Source organism: Henckelia pumila, chromosome 4 (genome assembly GCF_033568475.1).
Source record: "Henckelia pumila isolate YLH828 chromosome 4, ASM3356847v2, whole genome shotgun sequence".
Taxonomy (NCBI): domain Eukaryota; kingdom Viridiplantae; phylum Streptophyta; class Magnoliopsida; order Lamiales; family Gesneriaceae; genus Henckelia; species Henckelia pumila.
Genome location: NC_133123.1, coordinates 149,629,077 through 149,647,449, shown reverse-complemented (window position 1 = coordinate 149,647,449; position 18,373 = coordinate 149,629,077). Strand labels below are relative to the sequence as shown.

The following is an 18,373-nucleotide window of genomic DNA, read 5'->3' as shown; positions in this document are numbered from 1 at the left end:
GCCGGAGTAGGGTGGCCGATGCCTCTGAACAGAAGCTGGTCGCAGCCGAGAGTAAGGAACAAGAGGGAAATGGGTTTAGGGTTTTGGGCAAGTCCGGGTCGGATCTTGGGGCCTGGATCGGGTCTGGTAATTTGTGGGTTGGTTTAGGTCGGTCCGGGTCCGGTTTAGGTGGGCCGGGCTCGAGTAATTTTAATTTTTAATTGTTTAAGGTTTTAATTGGTTTTTTGGCCAATTAATTAGAAATAAAATTATTTGGGCTTCCAAATAATTTTATTTTGGGCTTTAAATAATTTATTTAAGTTAGCCCAATGATTTTTATGGGCTTGGAAGCCCATGAGAATTTTTGGGCCAGTCAGTGGATTTTTGGGCCAGTCTAGAGTTTTATTGGGCTTAATTAAGTTAATGGGTTTAAATATTTTTATTTAGGCCCAGTTAAGTTTAATCAAGTTATTTGGGCTAAAATATGATTATTGGATTTTATTTAAGTTTAATGGGGTTAAAGTGAGTGATCAGCAGTATGGACCAACCCATGAAAAATAACTAAGTCCGGAATATATATTTAATTACTTTATGCATGAAGTTTATATTTTAAGTATAAGTATATTTATTATGAAAATAAATTAAATATATATTACGGACATATTTTCAGTGCATGCATTCATGAAAATTTACATGTTATGATTATGATCAAGTGTTGAGCAAAAATATTTTTATGATGGGAATTGAAGTAGTGTGACAGCACAGAGGTGGTTATCCACTATTTATGTTAAGAGGTAGTTTACTACCAGCACAAAGGTGATTTATCACCGCCACGTACGTTGGTTCAGGAGACTGATCAGTCGGCACAGATTTAGTCACACTTACTGATACGACCATATTATGTTTCAAAATGTCGTGCTCAACTATATTATGTATGCTTATGATGTCAAGTTATGTTTATGTTCAAGAATAAGATCAGTGATGTTTATGGCAAGATGATGAAATATTTTATGCATGCATGCATGTACACATATATGTATTAGTATGATTATGTGATGTATTATTTTTAACCTTGTTATAAAGGATTAGACATGTTGAGCCCCTAGGCTCACTACGCTTATATGGTGCAGGTGAGTCAGATGATTATTGATGATACTTTTGTAGCTCCTACCGGTGGTGAGGATGTATGAGCTCACTGAACAATGGCCCCGTGACCATTGCAATTTTAGATGATGTTTTCAGATACTTTTATTTTATGATGTTGAGTTTTTAAACAAGTTGCATATTTCTATTTTATTATTTCCGCATATGAGAGTTTCAAACATGTACTACTTACTATTTTGTTTCATGCATGAAACCCTTTTAATTATTTATTTGTTTATGATTATTTAAGTTACTACTAAGAAGTAGTATTTCATTTTAAATGTGATACATATATGTATGGGCATATATGTATTGTTTTTATAATAAAAAAAAATCCGCATTTAAGTTTAAAGAGTCTTAGATGTTTCAGAAGGGTTTGGAATTCATGGGAATCAAGTTGGAGAGCATGAGAGCCAAGTTCGAATTCATGGAGCTCGAGTTGGAGGACTGAAATTATATGGAAACTTTAGTGTCATCCAAATACAATCTAAACCTTCCAAAATGTATTTCAGGATGTCATGAAGCTACGTTTAAAATTTTGGCTCGATCCGACGGCTAGATTTTGAGATATGAATTTTTGAATAATAATGCACAATTCGGACAGCTTCAGAGCCTAGGCTCCAGTTTAAATCGCCTAGGCGCCAGTACGGGATTTACACACTGTACGGCGTGTACTGTGTGTTTTCGGGTTTTTGATTATTTTTTTATATTTTGTGCTATTTTTGAGTATTCTATGCTTACTAGGAAACTTTTAGATGATATCTTTTGATATCTTTAGTTTTATTTTGTTTTATATTTTATTATTTTGTAGTTGTATTATAAATACAACATATACAATCATTATTGAATACAACAACAATGAAGATTATTGAATATTGATTTTATCAATTATAATTCTTTCTAGAATTATTACAAAGCTTTGCTTTGTGTATCCAAAAATCAAACTTATCAAAGTTTCATAAACTTTGTGGCGTTTGTCAATTGATTATATTCGTGGATTGTCAGAAACATGTTCCTCTGAAGGTTCCGTTGAGATCGATTGTTTATCTCGTGATTATCTGTTTGTGGTTTCATTGTAAATTAGAGGTGGATATCCAAAAACTGTGATTATCTGTTGCTAATTTCATTGTAAATTAGAGGTGGATTTTCCAAACTTACTTGTTTCAAAAGATCGGGACAACATTATTGAGTCTTTTTGTTATTTAACTGAGGGTGCGATTTTAATATAGTCGTGTTTGCTTTTCATGATATCCAAGATTCTTATCATTTGGTATCAAAGCTTAAGGTTCCATTGATTCAAGTAAGTCGTATCTTTCTATTTGTTCTTCTTATCTGTTCTTCGTTCTTCTTATCTGTTCTTCGTTCTTCTTATCCGTTCTTCATCGTTCGTTGGAATCTTTCCTTCGTCGAATTTCTGTGTCGTTTCTTTCAAACTTGTTATCCAAGTCTCGTGTCTTGTGTTACAAGTTATAAATTAAAAAAAACAAAAAAAATTCGAAAATTCAAAAAAAAAAAAGAAAAAGAGGATTTCGAAATTGGTGAGGAAAAAAGGGGTGGAAAAAAAAAGAGGAGAGAAGAAACGAGAAAACTTGTGGCTAAATTTTTGCAGATAAAGGAAAGATTTGAGGACAAATCTTTTTGAAGAAGAGGAGTCTGATATGAATCTAAAAAGCTATCGAAGATTCATATTGTTCCAAGAGTTCTCTCATAATTTGTCATCAAGAATTGAAGGGTTTGGAATTCATGGGAATCAAGTTGGAGAGAATGAGAGCCAAGTTGGAATTCATGGAGCTCGAGTTGGAGGACTGAAATTATCTGGAAACTTTAGTGTCATCCAAATACAATCTACACCTTCCAAAATTTATTTCAGGATGTCATGAAGCAACGTTTAAAATTTTGGATCGATCCGACGGCTAGATTTTGAGATATGAATTTTTGAATAATAATGCACAATTCGGACAGCTTCAGAGCCTAGGCTCCAGTTTAAAGCGCCTAGGCGCCAGTACGGGATTTACACACAGTACATGCGTGTTTTCGGGTTTTTGATTATTTTTTTATATTTTGTGCTATTTTTGAGTATTCTAAGATTACTAGGAAACTTTTAGATGATATCTTTTGATATCTTTAGTTTTATTTTGTTTTATATTTTATTATTTTGTAGTTGTATTATATATACAACATATACAATCATTATTGAATACAACAACAATGAAGATTATTGAATATTGATTTTATCAATTATAATTCTTTCTAGAATTATGACAAAGCTTTGCTTTGTGTATCCAAAAATCAAACTTATCAAAGTTTCATAAACTTTGTGGCGTTTGTCAATTGATTATATTCGTGGATTGTCAGAGACATGTTCCTCTGAAGGTTCCGTTGAGATCGATTGTTTATCTCGTGATTATCTTTTGCTAGTTTCATTGTAAATTAGAGGTGGATATCCAAAAACTGTGATTATCTATTGCTAATTTCATTGTAAATTAAAGGTGGATTTTCCAAACTTACTTGTTTCAAAAGATCGGGACAACATTATTGAGTCTTTTTGTTATTGAACTGAGGGTGCGATTTTAATATAGTCGTGTTTGCTTTTCATGACATCCAAGATTCTTATCATAAACTGTATCTGTCGGTCATAGAGACGTCACCATTTCCTGAATATCAGTTTAGTCCTTTTTTGTGGTTTCTCAAGTAGTTTGGCTTTCTTTTGTAAATATCAAAACTAAATTTCCCAAAAATTTCCCCTCTTTTGGTGTTTATCAAAACATTGCAATTTATTATATGATAAACTGATATATATTGTCATCATGATAAACTGATATTCATTGTTATGCAAATTCTGTTTCAATCACGAACTTTTCCCCCTTTTTGATAAACTAAACAACATAGATCAGGAAGGAGAGATACAATAGTAGATAATATAATAATCTTGTTGTGACAACAGATAAACTATCTTTGATCAGAAGAGGATCTGTGAAATGACGAACTACGAGTTTGTTGATGAGTTGCTGAGGTACTGCGCTGTAGAGCTTGAGCTTCATATTGATTTCGCAAAATATTCTGAGTTAAACTTGTCAGAGTTTTGATTTGCCGAGAAATTCCTTGAAAATTGGATTGAACTGAATTGTGAAAGGTCTGAACAAATCCATTCAAGCTGTCATCTTTTGTCTCCAAAGACTGATGAGAGTTTTGCAGTTGAGATAGGGAGCTAGTCAGTTGATTTGAATCCACGAGGATTTTATCCAGTAGTGCAAAATTTTCTTGAAGTTTACTGAGCTCAGCATTCATCGATTGTCTCAGAAAAGAGATGTTGTTGTTTGTTGTTTGTTGATTTTATTTGAGACTAGTGACAGTATTGGACATGGCATAGACTGAATTCTCAATCTGAGTAAGTGTGTGATACCAATCATCTTCAGTCGTGGAAGTTGGAGATGAGAATCCTTTGTCAGTAAATGAGAGATATTCTTTGGTAAAATCTTGCTTCTGTCCTTTAGGAGGTGATGAAGGTCTAGCTGAGATCATGTCAACTTTTTCTTTTCCTTTGTCCTGATGATTTGATGATTCAGGAGCTGTATGAACAATCATTGCTAGAGTTTGAGGTAGAGTCTCAGTCTCAATAGCTTTGGCAGGAGGAGATGAATCATTGATGATTTGTTCATGTGTGGATAATTCATTCATTTGTTCTTGCAGCTTTTTATCTTCAAGAAGAATTGGTGGGACTAAAGAATCATCAGTTGAAGGGACTTTTGAAGGTGCTTCTTCAACAACAGACTTGGTTGGAGCAGGTGTGTCATCAGGTTGGGATGAGATTTCCAACGTTTGAGAGACTTCCTTGGATTCTGTTAGAACTTGTTCGGTGGGAATTGAGAAGGGTATCTCTACTGCTTGAGAAAAGAATGTTTTTGAGATTTCCTTTTGAGATAGAGTGAATGTCTCATCTGCTTGATAAAGACGTGGAGAGGATTGAATTTCCATGGTGATTGAGTGAGGTTCTTCCGGTTCTTCTTGGTGAGACAACGGAGGCACAACTTCCTCCATAGATGGTGCTGTGAATACAGGAGTTGAATGATCCTCAGCTTCAATATGAGAGATGACTTCAACAATTTTCATGAGTTGAAGCTCGGGTAAAGTATTTTCAATTGCTAAAGTGTAATTGCTGCTCAATGATTGTATCGGTTGTTTTGGGATCAACTGAAGTTTCTCTTTGAAGTTCTTCAAATACCTGATCAATTGACTGGTTGGAGGATTCCGTGGAAGTGTGACTTTTCTTGCTTTTCTTGTGTTTGGATTTGGATGATGAGTGTGATTTGTGTTTCTTCCAAACAAAGACGTCTGGAATTTCCAAAGTTTGATCAGTCTCCCAGAATTTTACTTCTGTTTGAATATTGATGAGATCAGTTTGCAGTTGAGTAAATATGGTTCTGTCTTCATAAGAAGTTCTGACACATGGATCGTAATTGCTTTGAAATTCATCAACAATTTCTCCCAGTTTCTTTATCCTTAAGAGATCATAGAAGTACTTTCTTCTTATCAATGCATCTTGAATGTTAGCAGTCTTGACAACTCTCAGTACAATTTCTTCAAGTTTGACAAATTTTAAAAGCTCATTCATTTTGGTGAGATGTCTGGCCAGTGTAGATGTCCTGTATTGGTGTCAAGTATCAAAGATTTCAGCAGTACGCTTCTCAGCATATTCAAGTACCTCATCCATGGTTAAATCAATTTGTAGTTGAATGACATTGGATGGTCTGTCAGGATCTGAGAAGGATGCTATTTGAGAGCTTCCTGCTACTAAGTCCAATCCTGAGTGAGTATATTCAACAATTTTTTTCGAAGATAAACCACCAATTGGGATTGCTGGAGGCAGGACTAATATTTGTGAGATACCTTGCAGAGAGGCTTTCTGAGTCTTAACTTCCTTTCCTAAGTCTTCATGTGTTGGAGTTTTTAAAGATGGTTGAAGAATCTGTAGTGGTTCAACCATCATAGGTTGCTTTCCCTTCGGACCAATTTTAGTTTTTAACTTCTCAGCTATTTTATCAACGAGATGTGCATCTTCAGTTGAGGTCATTTTAGCTGGTTTAGGAACCACAGAAATTATTAGTTTGTATGGGGATGTAATAGCCTTGGTTTGTAGAGTTCTTGTACGCTTGGTTTGAGGCAGTTTAACTACTTCTTCACTATCAGTTTCATCACTGTCATGAATAACAAGATTTTTTTTCTTTTTGGTTGACTTCTTTGTTGGTGTCTTCTGTGTCTTTGTAGTAGTCAAGTCAGTTGATTCTCTGGACTGAAAATTTGGTAGATACTCAACATTTAGAACTCCAAGATTATGCAATTGAGAAGGTGCTTGAAGAGTAATTCCAAGAGTTTCAAGAAGTCGACTAGCTTGTAGTATATATCCCGAAGATTGCTTGGTAGGTGTCATCATTTGAACAAATATGTTAAAGAGGATATTGCTCCAGTTGATCTTCACACCTATCATGATGGCAGTAACGGTTAGTTTGGCGAAGGACCCTCCTTTTGCCAAAATACTTTTGGCCACAATATCAGCCAACATTTGATATTCAGGCTTTAAGTCTCTTTTGAATCCAGACAGAGAAATTGGTTGACTTGAACCAGAAAACGTGCTTTGCATCTCATTGATATCAGTATTCGATATAATATTGAAGTCAGTATTACCTGAGGTAGGTAAACTGAAGGTGTTGGCGAAAAATTCTTCACTAATTTGAATGGAGTGTCCGCTGTGAGACAGTAACAGTACGCCATCATCCTGAAGTGTGCAATTGTGATATAATGACAGCAAGTCCGTTTGATAGAATTTCAAACTTTTGATATCCAGAAAAGGCCGAAGTCCAGATTGTTCCAGAGCAGTGCAAACCTTGGATATCCCTGGTTTATCCATTCCATATAGAGACTCAAAATCAACAGCGAGAGCATTGAGAATGTAAACTGCAGATGAAGTGGCCATTTGAAATGGTTCCTGTGAATCGATGAGGCAATCGTAAGAGAAGTTAAAGATTGATTTAGGGTTTATGATATACTGAATTGTTGTATTTTTTGATGACTTGGTCAATACGACACAAGTATTACGTGGCTCACAAAGTAATTTAAAATTCAAATTACATCGTACAGCAAGGCGGGAAATAGTACACATATTTCTTTCTATAAATAATACGTGTTTGTACCAAAAAAATAGTGAAATATAACAGTATATCCGATTAAGTTGAGCTAAGGGATATGAGTAACATTGTGCCCTTGTTTGGTTTTTGTCAAAGGTCTTATATGGCTTGTGAGGCATTTCGAGAGAGTTACTTTAAGATTGAAAAGAAAAAAATCGAGGAGAGAGTGTTTGAAAAGGTGATGAAGGTTTGGTTGAAGATAGAAGAGCTCCACATGTATCATCATTCTCAATTTCCTCCGAGGAAGTATGAGGATGCAAAGGAGATAGCTCAGAGGGCGATGTACTATATGATAGCACTAGATACATTTGTGCCCAGAGACATTTTTAAGGAGAAAAATGTTCTCTATATGATGCTCAATAAGGAATACATCACATTGGTTTGTATTGCAACCGATGAGCTAATGGACCCTTCAGTTGCTCCTCTACGAGCATGGGTGACTAACTGGAGCTATGAGATATTCCTTAAGATGAGGGAAATAAAAAGTGTATGATTGTATCCTATCAATTTCAAGTATTAATGAATGAATTTTTTACTTAAACTAAGTTTTGTGCATAAACTGTTTTACCTAAACTGTGTTGATGCAACTATTAAGTAAACAAAAGTAAACTAAAATAGTAAGCACGAAAATCCATGTTATCAGATAATGATTACATGCAATCAAATTTCAGAGATTTTTTGTCATAAACAGTGCCTTATTTTGTGAAAGTTATACGTAAGAGACTCTTGATATTCTTAATATTTTAAATGTAATAAATGCTAAAAACTCTTCGATATATGGGCTGTTAGTCTATATATATAAAAATACTCAAGAAGTGCAAGTAAACACTAAGTTAAGTAAAAGAAATGGAGAGTTGGAGAGCTGCTCATGAAGATTTCATCGAGGGGAAGGTTGCTCGTTTACGAGCAAAGCTGATTCAGATGCAGTTTAGGGGTCCAGAGGCACTTGATCCTGAAGAGGTGCGTCGTTTGGAGAAATATAAACAAGTGCTTGGAATAAAAGACCCTGCGTATGTCCTTGGTCGTGAGGGCATACAACTCCTGCTCTTGAAGAAGGAGTTAAGGGTAGTGACCCTTTTCCATAGCCTGGAATAGGTGGAAGATGGCCCACTGGAGGAGCATCTTCGCCTTTGGAAAATGGCTGTGGAAACTGAAATAGAAATTGTAAATGGGGTTTATAAATAAAATATGCTATTTTGATTTAATGTGTTGTTATTTATATTTTGATGTTTGTTACAAACCCAAAATATAAACTGCAAAAGAATTATTTAACATTCCCCCTTAATGTATGCTCATATCTTCTTAAGAAGAAGAGAGGAGTCTTATCGTAACTTTAAACAATTATAATAAAATATCAATGGAGAGTCAGTTTAATATTTTTGCGAAGAATTCAGTTTAGGCCATGCTAAACTGTTTGGATCTTTTGCAATGGATAAAATAATTCTAATTTAATTCAATAAGTCCTAAAATATTTCGAAAGTAAGAAAACTTAGACTCTGGGAGTGGTTTGGTGAAGATATCTGCAGTTTGTTGCTCTGTTGAAATGTGCTCCAGTAGGATATTGTTTTTGAGTGCGATCTCGGATGAAATGATGTCTAACTTTGATATGTTTTGTTCTTGAATGAAGAATGGGGTTGTAAGTAATTGCAATTGTGCTGGTGTTATCACAGAAAATTGGTGATTCATGTTCTTCAATTCCATAATTCCTCAACTGTTGTTGAATCCAGAGCAGTTGAGCACATCAACTTTCTGCAGCCAAGTACTCAGCTTCTGTTGTGGAGGTTGTAATGGATGTTTGTTTCTTGCTAAACCATGAGATCAGTCTATCCCCAAGGAATTGACATGATCCACTTGTACTTTTTCTATCCAGTTTGCATCCAGCATAATCAGCATCTGAGTATCCAACTAGATTGAAGGAGTTATGCTTAGCATACCATAGACCAACATCCTGAGTCCCTTTAAGTTACCTTAGTATCCTTTTACCAGATACGAAGTGAGACTGCTTGGGATTTGATTGAAATCTAGCACATAAGCAAACTGCAAAAACAATGTCAGGTCTACTGGCTGTTAAATAAAGTAATGACCCTATTAGAACTCGATACATTGTTGCATCAACTGATATTCCCCCTTCATCTTGGTCAAGCTTAATTGATGCATCCATGGGAGTTGTGGCAACTGTGCAGTTTTCCATACCAAACTTTTTGATCAGTTCTTTGGTATACTTGGTTTGACTTATAAATGTCCCATTTTCCATTTGACGAGCTTGTAACCCAAGAAAGAAATTCAGTTCACCCATCATGCTCATCTCGAATTTTTTCTGCATTAACTTTGAAAATCTTGTGCATAGTTTGGGGTTAGTTGACCCAAAGATAATGTCATCAACATATATTTGAACTAATAAGGTATGGTCACCTTTCGTGAATTTGAACAAAGTCTTATCAACTGTGTCTATTGCAAATTTGTGTTCAAGAAAAAATTTAGTTAAGGTGTCATACCAAGCTCTAGGATCCTGTTTCAGTCCATAAAGAGCTTTGTTTAAGTGATACACATAGTCTGGAAATTGATGATTTGTGAATCCTGGTGGTTGTTCAACAAAGACTTCTTCTTGGAGTTTTCCATTTAAGAAAGAACTTTTAACATCCATTTGATAAACTTTGAAGTTTTTGATTGAAGCATACGCAAGGAATATTCTTATGGCTTCCAGTATAGCTACTGGTGCATAGGTTTCATCATAGTCAATTCCTTCTTCTTGCATGTATCCTTGAGTTACTAGTCTTGCCTTATTTCTAACCACAGTTCCTTCTTCATTAAGCTTGTTTCTAAAGACCCATCAAATGCCAATAACTGATTGATGTGTTGGTCTAGGAACGAGATCCCAGACTGCATTTCTAGTAAACAGATTTAACTCTTCTTGCATGGACTCTATCCAACAACTGTTAGCCAACGCATCTTCAATTTTCTTTGGCTCTTCTTGGGATATAAAGGTTGCATGAAGAAGTTCTTTAATTATTTGCCCTCGAGTCCTTAGTGGTGCCGTAGGATTACCTATCACCGAACTGAGTGGATGCTTTTTGGACCATTTAAGTCTAGTATTAGGATGATGTCCACTGATCACTTGCACTTCTGAATCTTGATTCTTGATTAACTTATGTTTCTTCAAAGTGAGGGTGATGATATTGAGTCTCATGATGCTGCTCTTCAATATTCTCAACTGTGTGGGTTTGATGACCATCAACTGGTTGAGCAATGTTACGATCCTCAACTACTGGGTCCACTAGTTCCAGTTCAGGAGATTGAAGTGTTCTTGTAGATGGTGAAACTTCGTCTTCACTTTCATCCTGACTGTTATTGTTTAATTGTATTTCCTGAAATAGATCTGAGAGTTGATGAGTATTAGTTGCAACATCATCAGTTAAATCTTCGTCAAAGATAACATGAATTGATTCTTCAACATTTAGAGTTCTTTTGTTGAAGACTCTATATGCTTTGCTGATTGAGGAATATCCTAGGAATATACCCTCATCTGACTTTGAATCAAATGCAGTCAGATGACTTTTACCATTGTTGTGGATGAAGCATTTACTCCCAAAAATCTTAAAATATGATACATTAGGTTGTCTTCCATTCCAGATCTCATATGGGGTTTTAAAAAATTTTTTGCATATCATTGATCTGTTCTGAGTGTAGCAAGCAGTGTTCACAGATTCTGCCCAAAACCTTTGAGAAATTTTGGAGTCAGCTAACATGGTTCTCGCAGCTTCTTTAAGAGTACGATTTCTCCTTTCTGCAACACCATTTTGTTGTGGTGTTCTAGCTGCTGAGAATTCATGTTTGATTTCATAATGCTCTAAAAAGGAAGATAAAGTTTGATTGACAAATTCAGTCCCTCTGTCACTCCTGATTCTGTCAATCTTACTTGATCTTTCGTTAAAAAGTCTTTTAAAAATCTTGATTAGTTGAGAAGTAGTTTGATCTTTTGATTTTAAGAAAATGACCCAGGTAAAGCGTAAATAGTCATCAATAATGACAAGAGTATACCTCATTCCCCCTAAACTTGTTATTGGAATTGGACCAAATAAGTCCATGTGCAATAGTTCCAAGCAACGGGAAGATGAGTTATAACCTCTGTTTTTAAAAGATGACCTAACTTGCTTCCCAAATTGACAAGCTGAGCAAACTTTGTCTTTGGAAAAATCAATTTTAGGCAGGCATGTTACTAGCTCGAGATTACTCAGACTGGCAATTGATTTGAAGTTAAGATGATTCAGTCGCTTGTGCCAAATCCAGTTGCACTTAGAATTTGAAGCTACGAGGCAAACTGGTTTTCTAGACTGAATATTCCAGCATACTTTATATGTGTTTCCATATCTGTTTCCTGTCAAAATAATGTTACCGGAGGCATCTTTAACAATGCAGTTTAGTTTTTGAAATTCAACAGAATGCCCATAGTCACACATTTGACTAATGCTGAGTAAATTATATTTTAGAGTTTCAACCAATAGAACATCTTGAATGGTAATGTAGCCGTGGATAATCTTACCCTTACCCACGGTCTTACCCTTTGAGTTTTCACCAAAAGTGATAGTGGGACCATGGTATTTAATGAGTTCAGACAGTAGTTTATCATTTCTAGTCATGTGTCTTGAGCATCCACTGTCTAAGTACCATGATTCCTCTTCCTTTTCCTTGATACCTGCTTCCTGCATTCACAAGGTTGAATAACTTTTGGTACCCACATCTATTTGGGTCCACGAGGGATTAATTCTTTAGGAACCCAAACCTGGAATACTTTAACCAGTTTATCAGTTTCTGTGTTCCTATAGGTACGTACTAAGTTAGATGCTCTAGATGGTGGACTGTGATGTGCTTGTGAAACTGTATGTTGTTTGCCTTTTCCAATGTCTTTGAAGTTTCTATATCGCTTTTGAACTGGACGTTGATTATGGTATTGATTTCTATTTCCTCTCATGGGATTAGGTTGATACATTAGTCTGTTTAGGACTTTTAGCAGTTTCTACCTTAGTTTCATGAGGTTTGAAGCCAATACCAAATCTTTTTCTGTTCATCTTCTCTATTTGCTGCCAAGTCATTAGGATAGGTTTTTCATTTTCATTTTCCCTAACTGCTCGTACAAATTTTATGTATTTGCCTTTGCACATGTTCAGTTTGGGTAGAGTACTTGATTCATCAGTTTCTACTGTCTTACCATATCCAAGACCAGTTTTGTCATAGAGAGGTCTTTGTGAATCATTCATTTCTGTCAACAGACTCGAAGATTTATTCCATGATCTTATTATTTTATCCATGTTACGTTTTTCTGTTGTAAGATTCATGATATCGATCTTGAGCTGTTCATTCTCCGTTCGGAGCACATCAATCTCTGTTTCAAGACAGTTTATCTCAACTGATTGTTCCCATGAGAGTTCAATTGAGTTATCTTGAAGATCCTTTTGCTTGGCTCTGACTTCATCGAATGCTATGGATAGTTGATGATACTCATTTGCCATATCATGAAGAGCTTTGATTAGTTCTTCTCTGGTAAATTCCTCAGAGCTAAAATCAAATACATGTTCACTAGTGGATGGAAGTTCATGATCATTTGCCATAAGACATTTGACCTCTTCTTCATCATCACTGGAGCTGGAGGAGCCATTTGATCCCTCTGAATCACTATCTGTTTCTGCCCACTTGGTTTTGCTGTCCTTTGCAACCAATGCTTCATGCTTCTGTATTGAGGTGTGTCTATCATTCCTTGAACTTTTTCTTTTGTCAAAGTTCTTTGGTTTGGGACAATCGGCAATGAAATGTCCTGTTTTCCCATAGTTGAAACAACTTCTTGGTTCTTCAACTGCTTCTTTCTTTTGTAAATTTCTTCTGTGTGATCCTTCTTGGTTTCTTCTAATGAATTTGCCGAACTTCTTCACAAACAAGGACATGGAATCACTACTCAGTTGTTCTGCTGACTTTTTTGATTTGGCTGGTAACTCAATTTTTACTGCGGTCTAGGCCTTGGTCAATTGTGAGGTAGACTGATCTTCCTCTCGAGTCTGCAACTCGAATTCATATGCTTTTAAATCTGCAAACAGGTCATGCAGCTCTAATTTATTCAAGTCCTTCGATTCTCTCATGGCTATTGTCTTTACATCCCATTCTTTAGGAAGGCCTTGAATTACTTTGAGAATAACTTCCCTGTTAGGATATGTTTTTTCCTAATACATTAAGCTCAATAACAATGCTGCTTACTCTCTCATCAAATTCTGTCATTGATTGTAACGCCCCGTTTTTATCTTAATTGATGTTATTTGTGATATTAAGTGATTTCAGAATTCGAGAGCCGAGTTTTATTAATCAGGGACCTTTTTTGCAATTTTCGGAAATTTCAGGGACTAAAACGCAAAATTGAGTTTTGTTATATATTTGGACTTTGACTAAGTCCTTGCATCACTCCATCATCCCCTCCACAACGTTCCTTCACCATTTTAGGCGATCAAAAAGCTTCCAAGCTTTTGTGATTTCGATTCTAGCTCAATCTGTCTGATAGAATTAAATTCTGACTTGATATCTACGATCACAACTTCGAGTGCTCTGTTTGGATGTAAGTTTATCTCAATTCTGAGAGGTTTTAATTTTTGGATGTTGTTAGAATTAATTTATATTCGGAGAGGATGATTATTAGATAGCGGTGGCAGTATATCAAAGACGGTTCGAAGATCTAACGACGATCATATTTGATATGAATTTTCTTATTATTTTCGAAAATCTGATTTTTGAGATGTGTTGGTATTGTGTTGGATATGATGTTTGAGGATTGGAATGATTATATTGAATTGATATCCTGCTGTCTGTGTTTCAGGTTTGATCAGTTTACAGCCGTTATGCCGTCAGTTTGAGTTTTGGATATCGTTTCGATGTTTTGATCGTATCGAGTTTGATTGAGTTTTTGATGTCGATATTAATCTGTGACTTCTTCTGATAGATTGATTGGGAGTCCTTGGAGTTGTTAGAGTTGCAGCTTTTGTCGATTTGGAAGAGTCGAGCCGGTATAGTATCGATGTCTTTCTATATCGATTGATGAACTTGAGTTGATATTGAATTGAGGATTTATTGTTTTACAGATTGAAGAGTGTGAAGCAACGAGAAGAGGTATAAGACGACTTTGGAATGAAATAGGACGATTAACTTGAATCCGGATTGATTCGAGTGTCCTAGAAGAAATCACATATTGCATATTTATATGCTTATTAAACTTATGATTGAATTGATATTTGAATGCATGAGATTTCATATGCATTCATATTGAACCGATTGATTATTCATTTTGAATTAGATGATCTGGAGATTATAGTTGAGTGGCCTTGGTAGGAGATTTACTACAAGTGTCGATTAACTCACTATAATGCTCTAGAGTCTAGAGGATTAAAATATACCTCATCCATATCGAAAGGGGAGTTCGGTGTGATTGTTGGATATTTTAACCTCAGGATCCCAAACCGAAGAAAGAAAGAAGAATTCCTTTTGATTATCTGAGTCTGATAATCCAGAAGTTTTAAAGTCATGCATATCATTTTAACTCCGCAATTGAATGAATTATTTGAGGTATATGTGGAATTGGATTATATATCATGTTTTGATATATTATGTGATATTGTATGCTAGTCTCTTTTACTGAGAATACTATTCTCACCGGATTATCCGGCTGTTGTCTTTGTTTGTATGTGTACTTGGCAACAGGTGGGGCAGGACCGAGTCAGAGGCAGCATGGCTAAATGGTTGAGAGGATAGAGTGAAGCTTGGATGTTAGGAGTCGTTTATGTATTCGAACTCCTTTTTGTTTTTGAATAAGTCCGAATTAGATGGATTTTATGCATGTTATATTTGGAGGATTGTATAACTCTAGACCTTATCCTTTTGTATCTTGTCGAATGGAATATTATGTTATTGTGGTATGGTTTGAATTGAGTTTGAATTGGAGAAGAAAACCAGAATTTTTCTGGTACAGAGCATCTCGCTCGATCGGTTGAATCTTACCGATCGAGCGAGCACCCCTGTACCGAGGCAGAGGATAGGACATTTGTGTTCGCTCGATCGGTAAGATTTTACCGATCGAGCGGAGGCCCTTCTTTTTTGGGCAGTGGCTTTAGAATTTTTGGCCGCTCAATCGGTAAGATCTTACCGATCGAGCGAGCACCCCTTTTTAAAAAAAAAATTATGTCTTAATCCTTATTGTTTAATTGAGTTGATCAATTGCTTTACCCTAAGATTATGATTAGAATCCAGGCCTCACATAAAGTGATATCAGAGAATTAAGATCTTGGACTGAATTTAGAAGAGAGCGGGGTAGATCGAGTCCGCTTGTATTGTCTTCTCGCATGTGTTTGAGTTATTTAATTGATTTATTAAATACGATGCGACCATTCTTTATTGATTGAGAATTATTTTAATTCCATGGTTATGTGATTTAATTTATAAAGCATGAATTGATTGAGATATTAACTATAATCATTCATTGGATCCGAGTTCCATCTTTTGACTTGTGTTAGAAGATCAGAGGTTGTGGGACACTGGAATTTTGAGATTGAGATATATGTGTCCTAATCCCTTTGATTTTAGATGGGTACTCGAAGAAGATTGAACATGAATACTCCGCCAGTTTTTCCTACGACTGAAACTCCACCTGCAGTGACTTCTCAGAATGACCAGGGCGATACGGTTGAGAATCAGATGGATGCCACGGCTACCCCTATGGAAACCTTACTGAAGAGGTTTCAGTCTTTCCGACCACCGATCTTGAAAGGTACGGAGAATCCCGTGGATTGCGAGGGCTGGTTGGATGATATAGATCAGCTTTTTGATTCTCTAGACTATTCCGATGACCGGCAAATTAGATTGGTTATTCATCAGCTGCACGGAGTGGCTAAGAAATGGTGGACCTCAACTAAGAAAGCCATGGAGAACAGAGGTACGCTTATAAACTGGATTCTGTTCAAGACTGAGTTTTATAAACGATTCTTCCCAGTTTCTTACCATAAGGATAAGAATGCCGAGTTCGCAAATTTGAAGCAAGGAAATTTGAGTATCGAAGATTATGTTACCAAATTTGACAGTCTATTGAGGTTTGCTCCACACATTTCTGACAATGAGGAAGCGAAAGCTGACCACTTCATTAACGGTTTGAACCCTGATATCTTTGTTCTGGTGAATACCGGAAGGCCGAATAACTTTTCCGATGCAATGGATCATGCCAAGGGTGCGGAAGCTGGACTGATAAGATAGAAAGGGAATCAGTTTGCACCTTAGCAACAACAGAGGCAGTTTCAGGCCCAACCATCCCAATACCAGAATCAACCACCGAGGACTGAAGGTGGTAGCAGTGGAGGTAATAAGAAGAATTACTTTCGTCCCAGAGGGAAAACAGTTTAAGAACTTGGGAAGCAGTTCTTCAAGTTCTGGTGGCTCGAAACAGAACAGTTATAGTCAAGGTTCAGGTTCCTCTGGTACTTTTTGTAGCAAGTGTGGAGGTCATCACTCCAGTGACCAGTGTAGGGGAATATTTGGGAATTGCTATATTTGTCAGCAGACGGGGCATTATGCTAGACTTTGTCCTCAACGGGGCTCTGAGCAAGCACAGAGTGGAAATGCTTATCGACAGTCATCTCAGCCTCAGAGGCAATTGAATGCAATTCACTCTTTCCAACCTCAACAACAGAATCGTCAAGGAGGCAACCAGAATTTGAACCAACCTCCTAGACAGCAGGCGAGAGTTTATGCACTGAATGAGGATCAGGCTCAGGCTGCACCTGATGATGTGATTGCAGGTAATTGTATGATCTTTGATTATCCTGCTAATATTTTGATAGATACAGGTTCTTCTCACTCTTTCATATCTGAGAAATTTGTGTTGATGCATGCCTTGCCTTTTGAGCCATTACCTGCTGTAGTTTCTGCTACTTCACCTTTGGGTGGAGGAATTGTTTCGAGGAATTTTTTTAGGAATTGTGGATTGAGTTTTGAAGGAAATTTGATCGAGTTCGACTGTATTGTACTTGGTTTGTCTGACTTTGACTGCATAGTTGGCATAAATGTTTTGACTAAGTACAGGGCTACAGTATATTGTTTTCAGAAGATAGTCCGTTTCAGACCAGAGATGTCAAACGAGTGGAGATTTTTTGGTAAGGGTTCTCGTTCTAGAATTCCTTTGATTTCTGTATTGTCTATGACTAGATTGTTGCAGAAAGGAGCCGAGGGATTTTTTATTTATGCGGTCGATGTTTTGAAGTCTAGTCCTGAGTTGATTGATATACCAGTGGTTAGAGATTTTCCTGATGTGTTCTCGGATGAGATTCCGGGATTACCGCCTATTCGTGAGATTGAATTTGGCATCGAATTGACGTCAGGTACTCAGCCGATTTCTAAAGCTCCGTATAGAATGGCTCTGATTGAATTGAAGGAATTGAATGAGCAGTTGGAAGAATTGATTGCCAAGGGATACATTCGACCTAGTGTATCGCCTTGGGGTGCTCCTGTTCTGTTTTTTAGAAAGAAAGATGGCTCTATGCGTCTCTGCATTGAGTACCGCCAATTGAACCAGGCGACGGTTAAGAACAGGTATCCTTTACCTCGTATAAATGATATTTTTGACCAATTGCAGGGTTCGTGTATCTATTCAAAGATAGATTTGAGGTCTGGGTATCATCAACCGAGAGTTCGTGAAGAGGATGTTCCTAAGACTACGTTTCGAATGAGGTATGGCCACTTTGAATTTCTTGTCATGCCGTTCGGTTTGACTAACGCCCCAGCAGTCTTTATGGGGCTGATGAACCGAATCTTTTAGCATTTTCTAGATGAGTTTGTTATTATTTTCATTGATGATATCCTGATCTATTCTAAGAGCCGTTCTGATCATTTAGAGCATCTGAGGATTGTTTGCAGATTTTGAGAACCGAACAGTTGTTTGCCAAACTGTCGAAATGCGAGTTTTGGTTAGACCGAGTCGTTTTTCTTGGTCACATTATCTCGGGAGATGGGATTTCTGTCGATCCCAGCAAGATCGAGGCAGTTATGAACTGGCG

General features: G+C 36.5%; 1 protein-coding gene across 1 annotated transcript; it reads left to right on the top strand.

Annotated features, from left to right (window-relative positions):
• Positions 1-15,914: 15,914 nt before the first annotated feature.
• On the top strand, positions 15,915-16,577 carry LOC140862048 (uncharacterized). The gene is made up of 3 exons (XM_073265053.1): positions 15,915-16,013; positions 16,065-16,263; positions 16,321-16,577. Exons 1-3 carry the CDS (start codon positions 15,915-15,917, stop codon positions 16,575-16,577), a joined length of 555 nt encoding a protein of 184 aa, XP_073121154.1.
• The last annotated feature ends 1,796 nt before the right edge of the window (positions 16,578-18,373 follow it).

Bases quoted from the DNA above. Each gene is read 5' to 3' on its own strand.
- LOC140862048 (XM_073265053.1), top strand. From the start codon at position 15,915: ATGGGTACTCGAAGAAGATTGAACATGAATACTCCGCCAGTTTTTCCT. The intron at 16,014-16,064 runs GTTGAGAATCAG...ACCTTACTGAAG, and splicing joins AGAATGACCAGGGCGATACG to AGGTTTCAGTCTTTCCGACC. The intron at 16,264-16,320 runs GTACGCTTATAA...GATTCTTCCCAG, and splicing joins GAAAGCCATGGAGAACAGAG to TTTCTTACCATAAGGATAAG.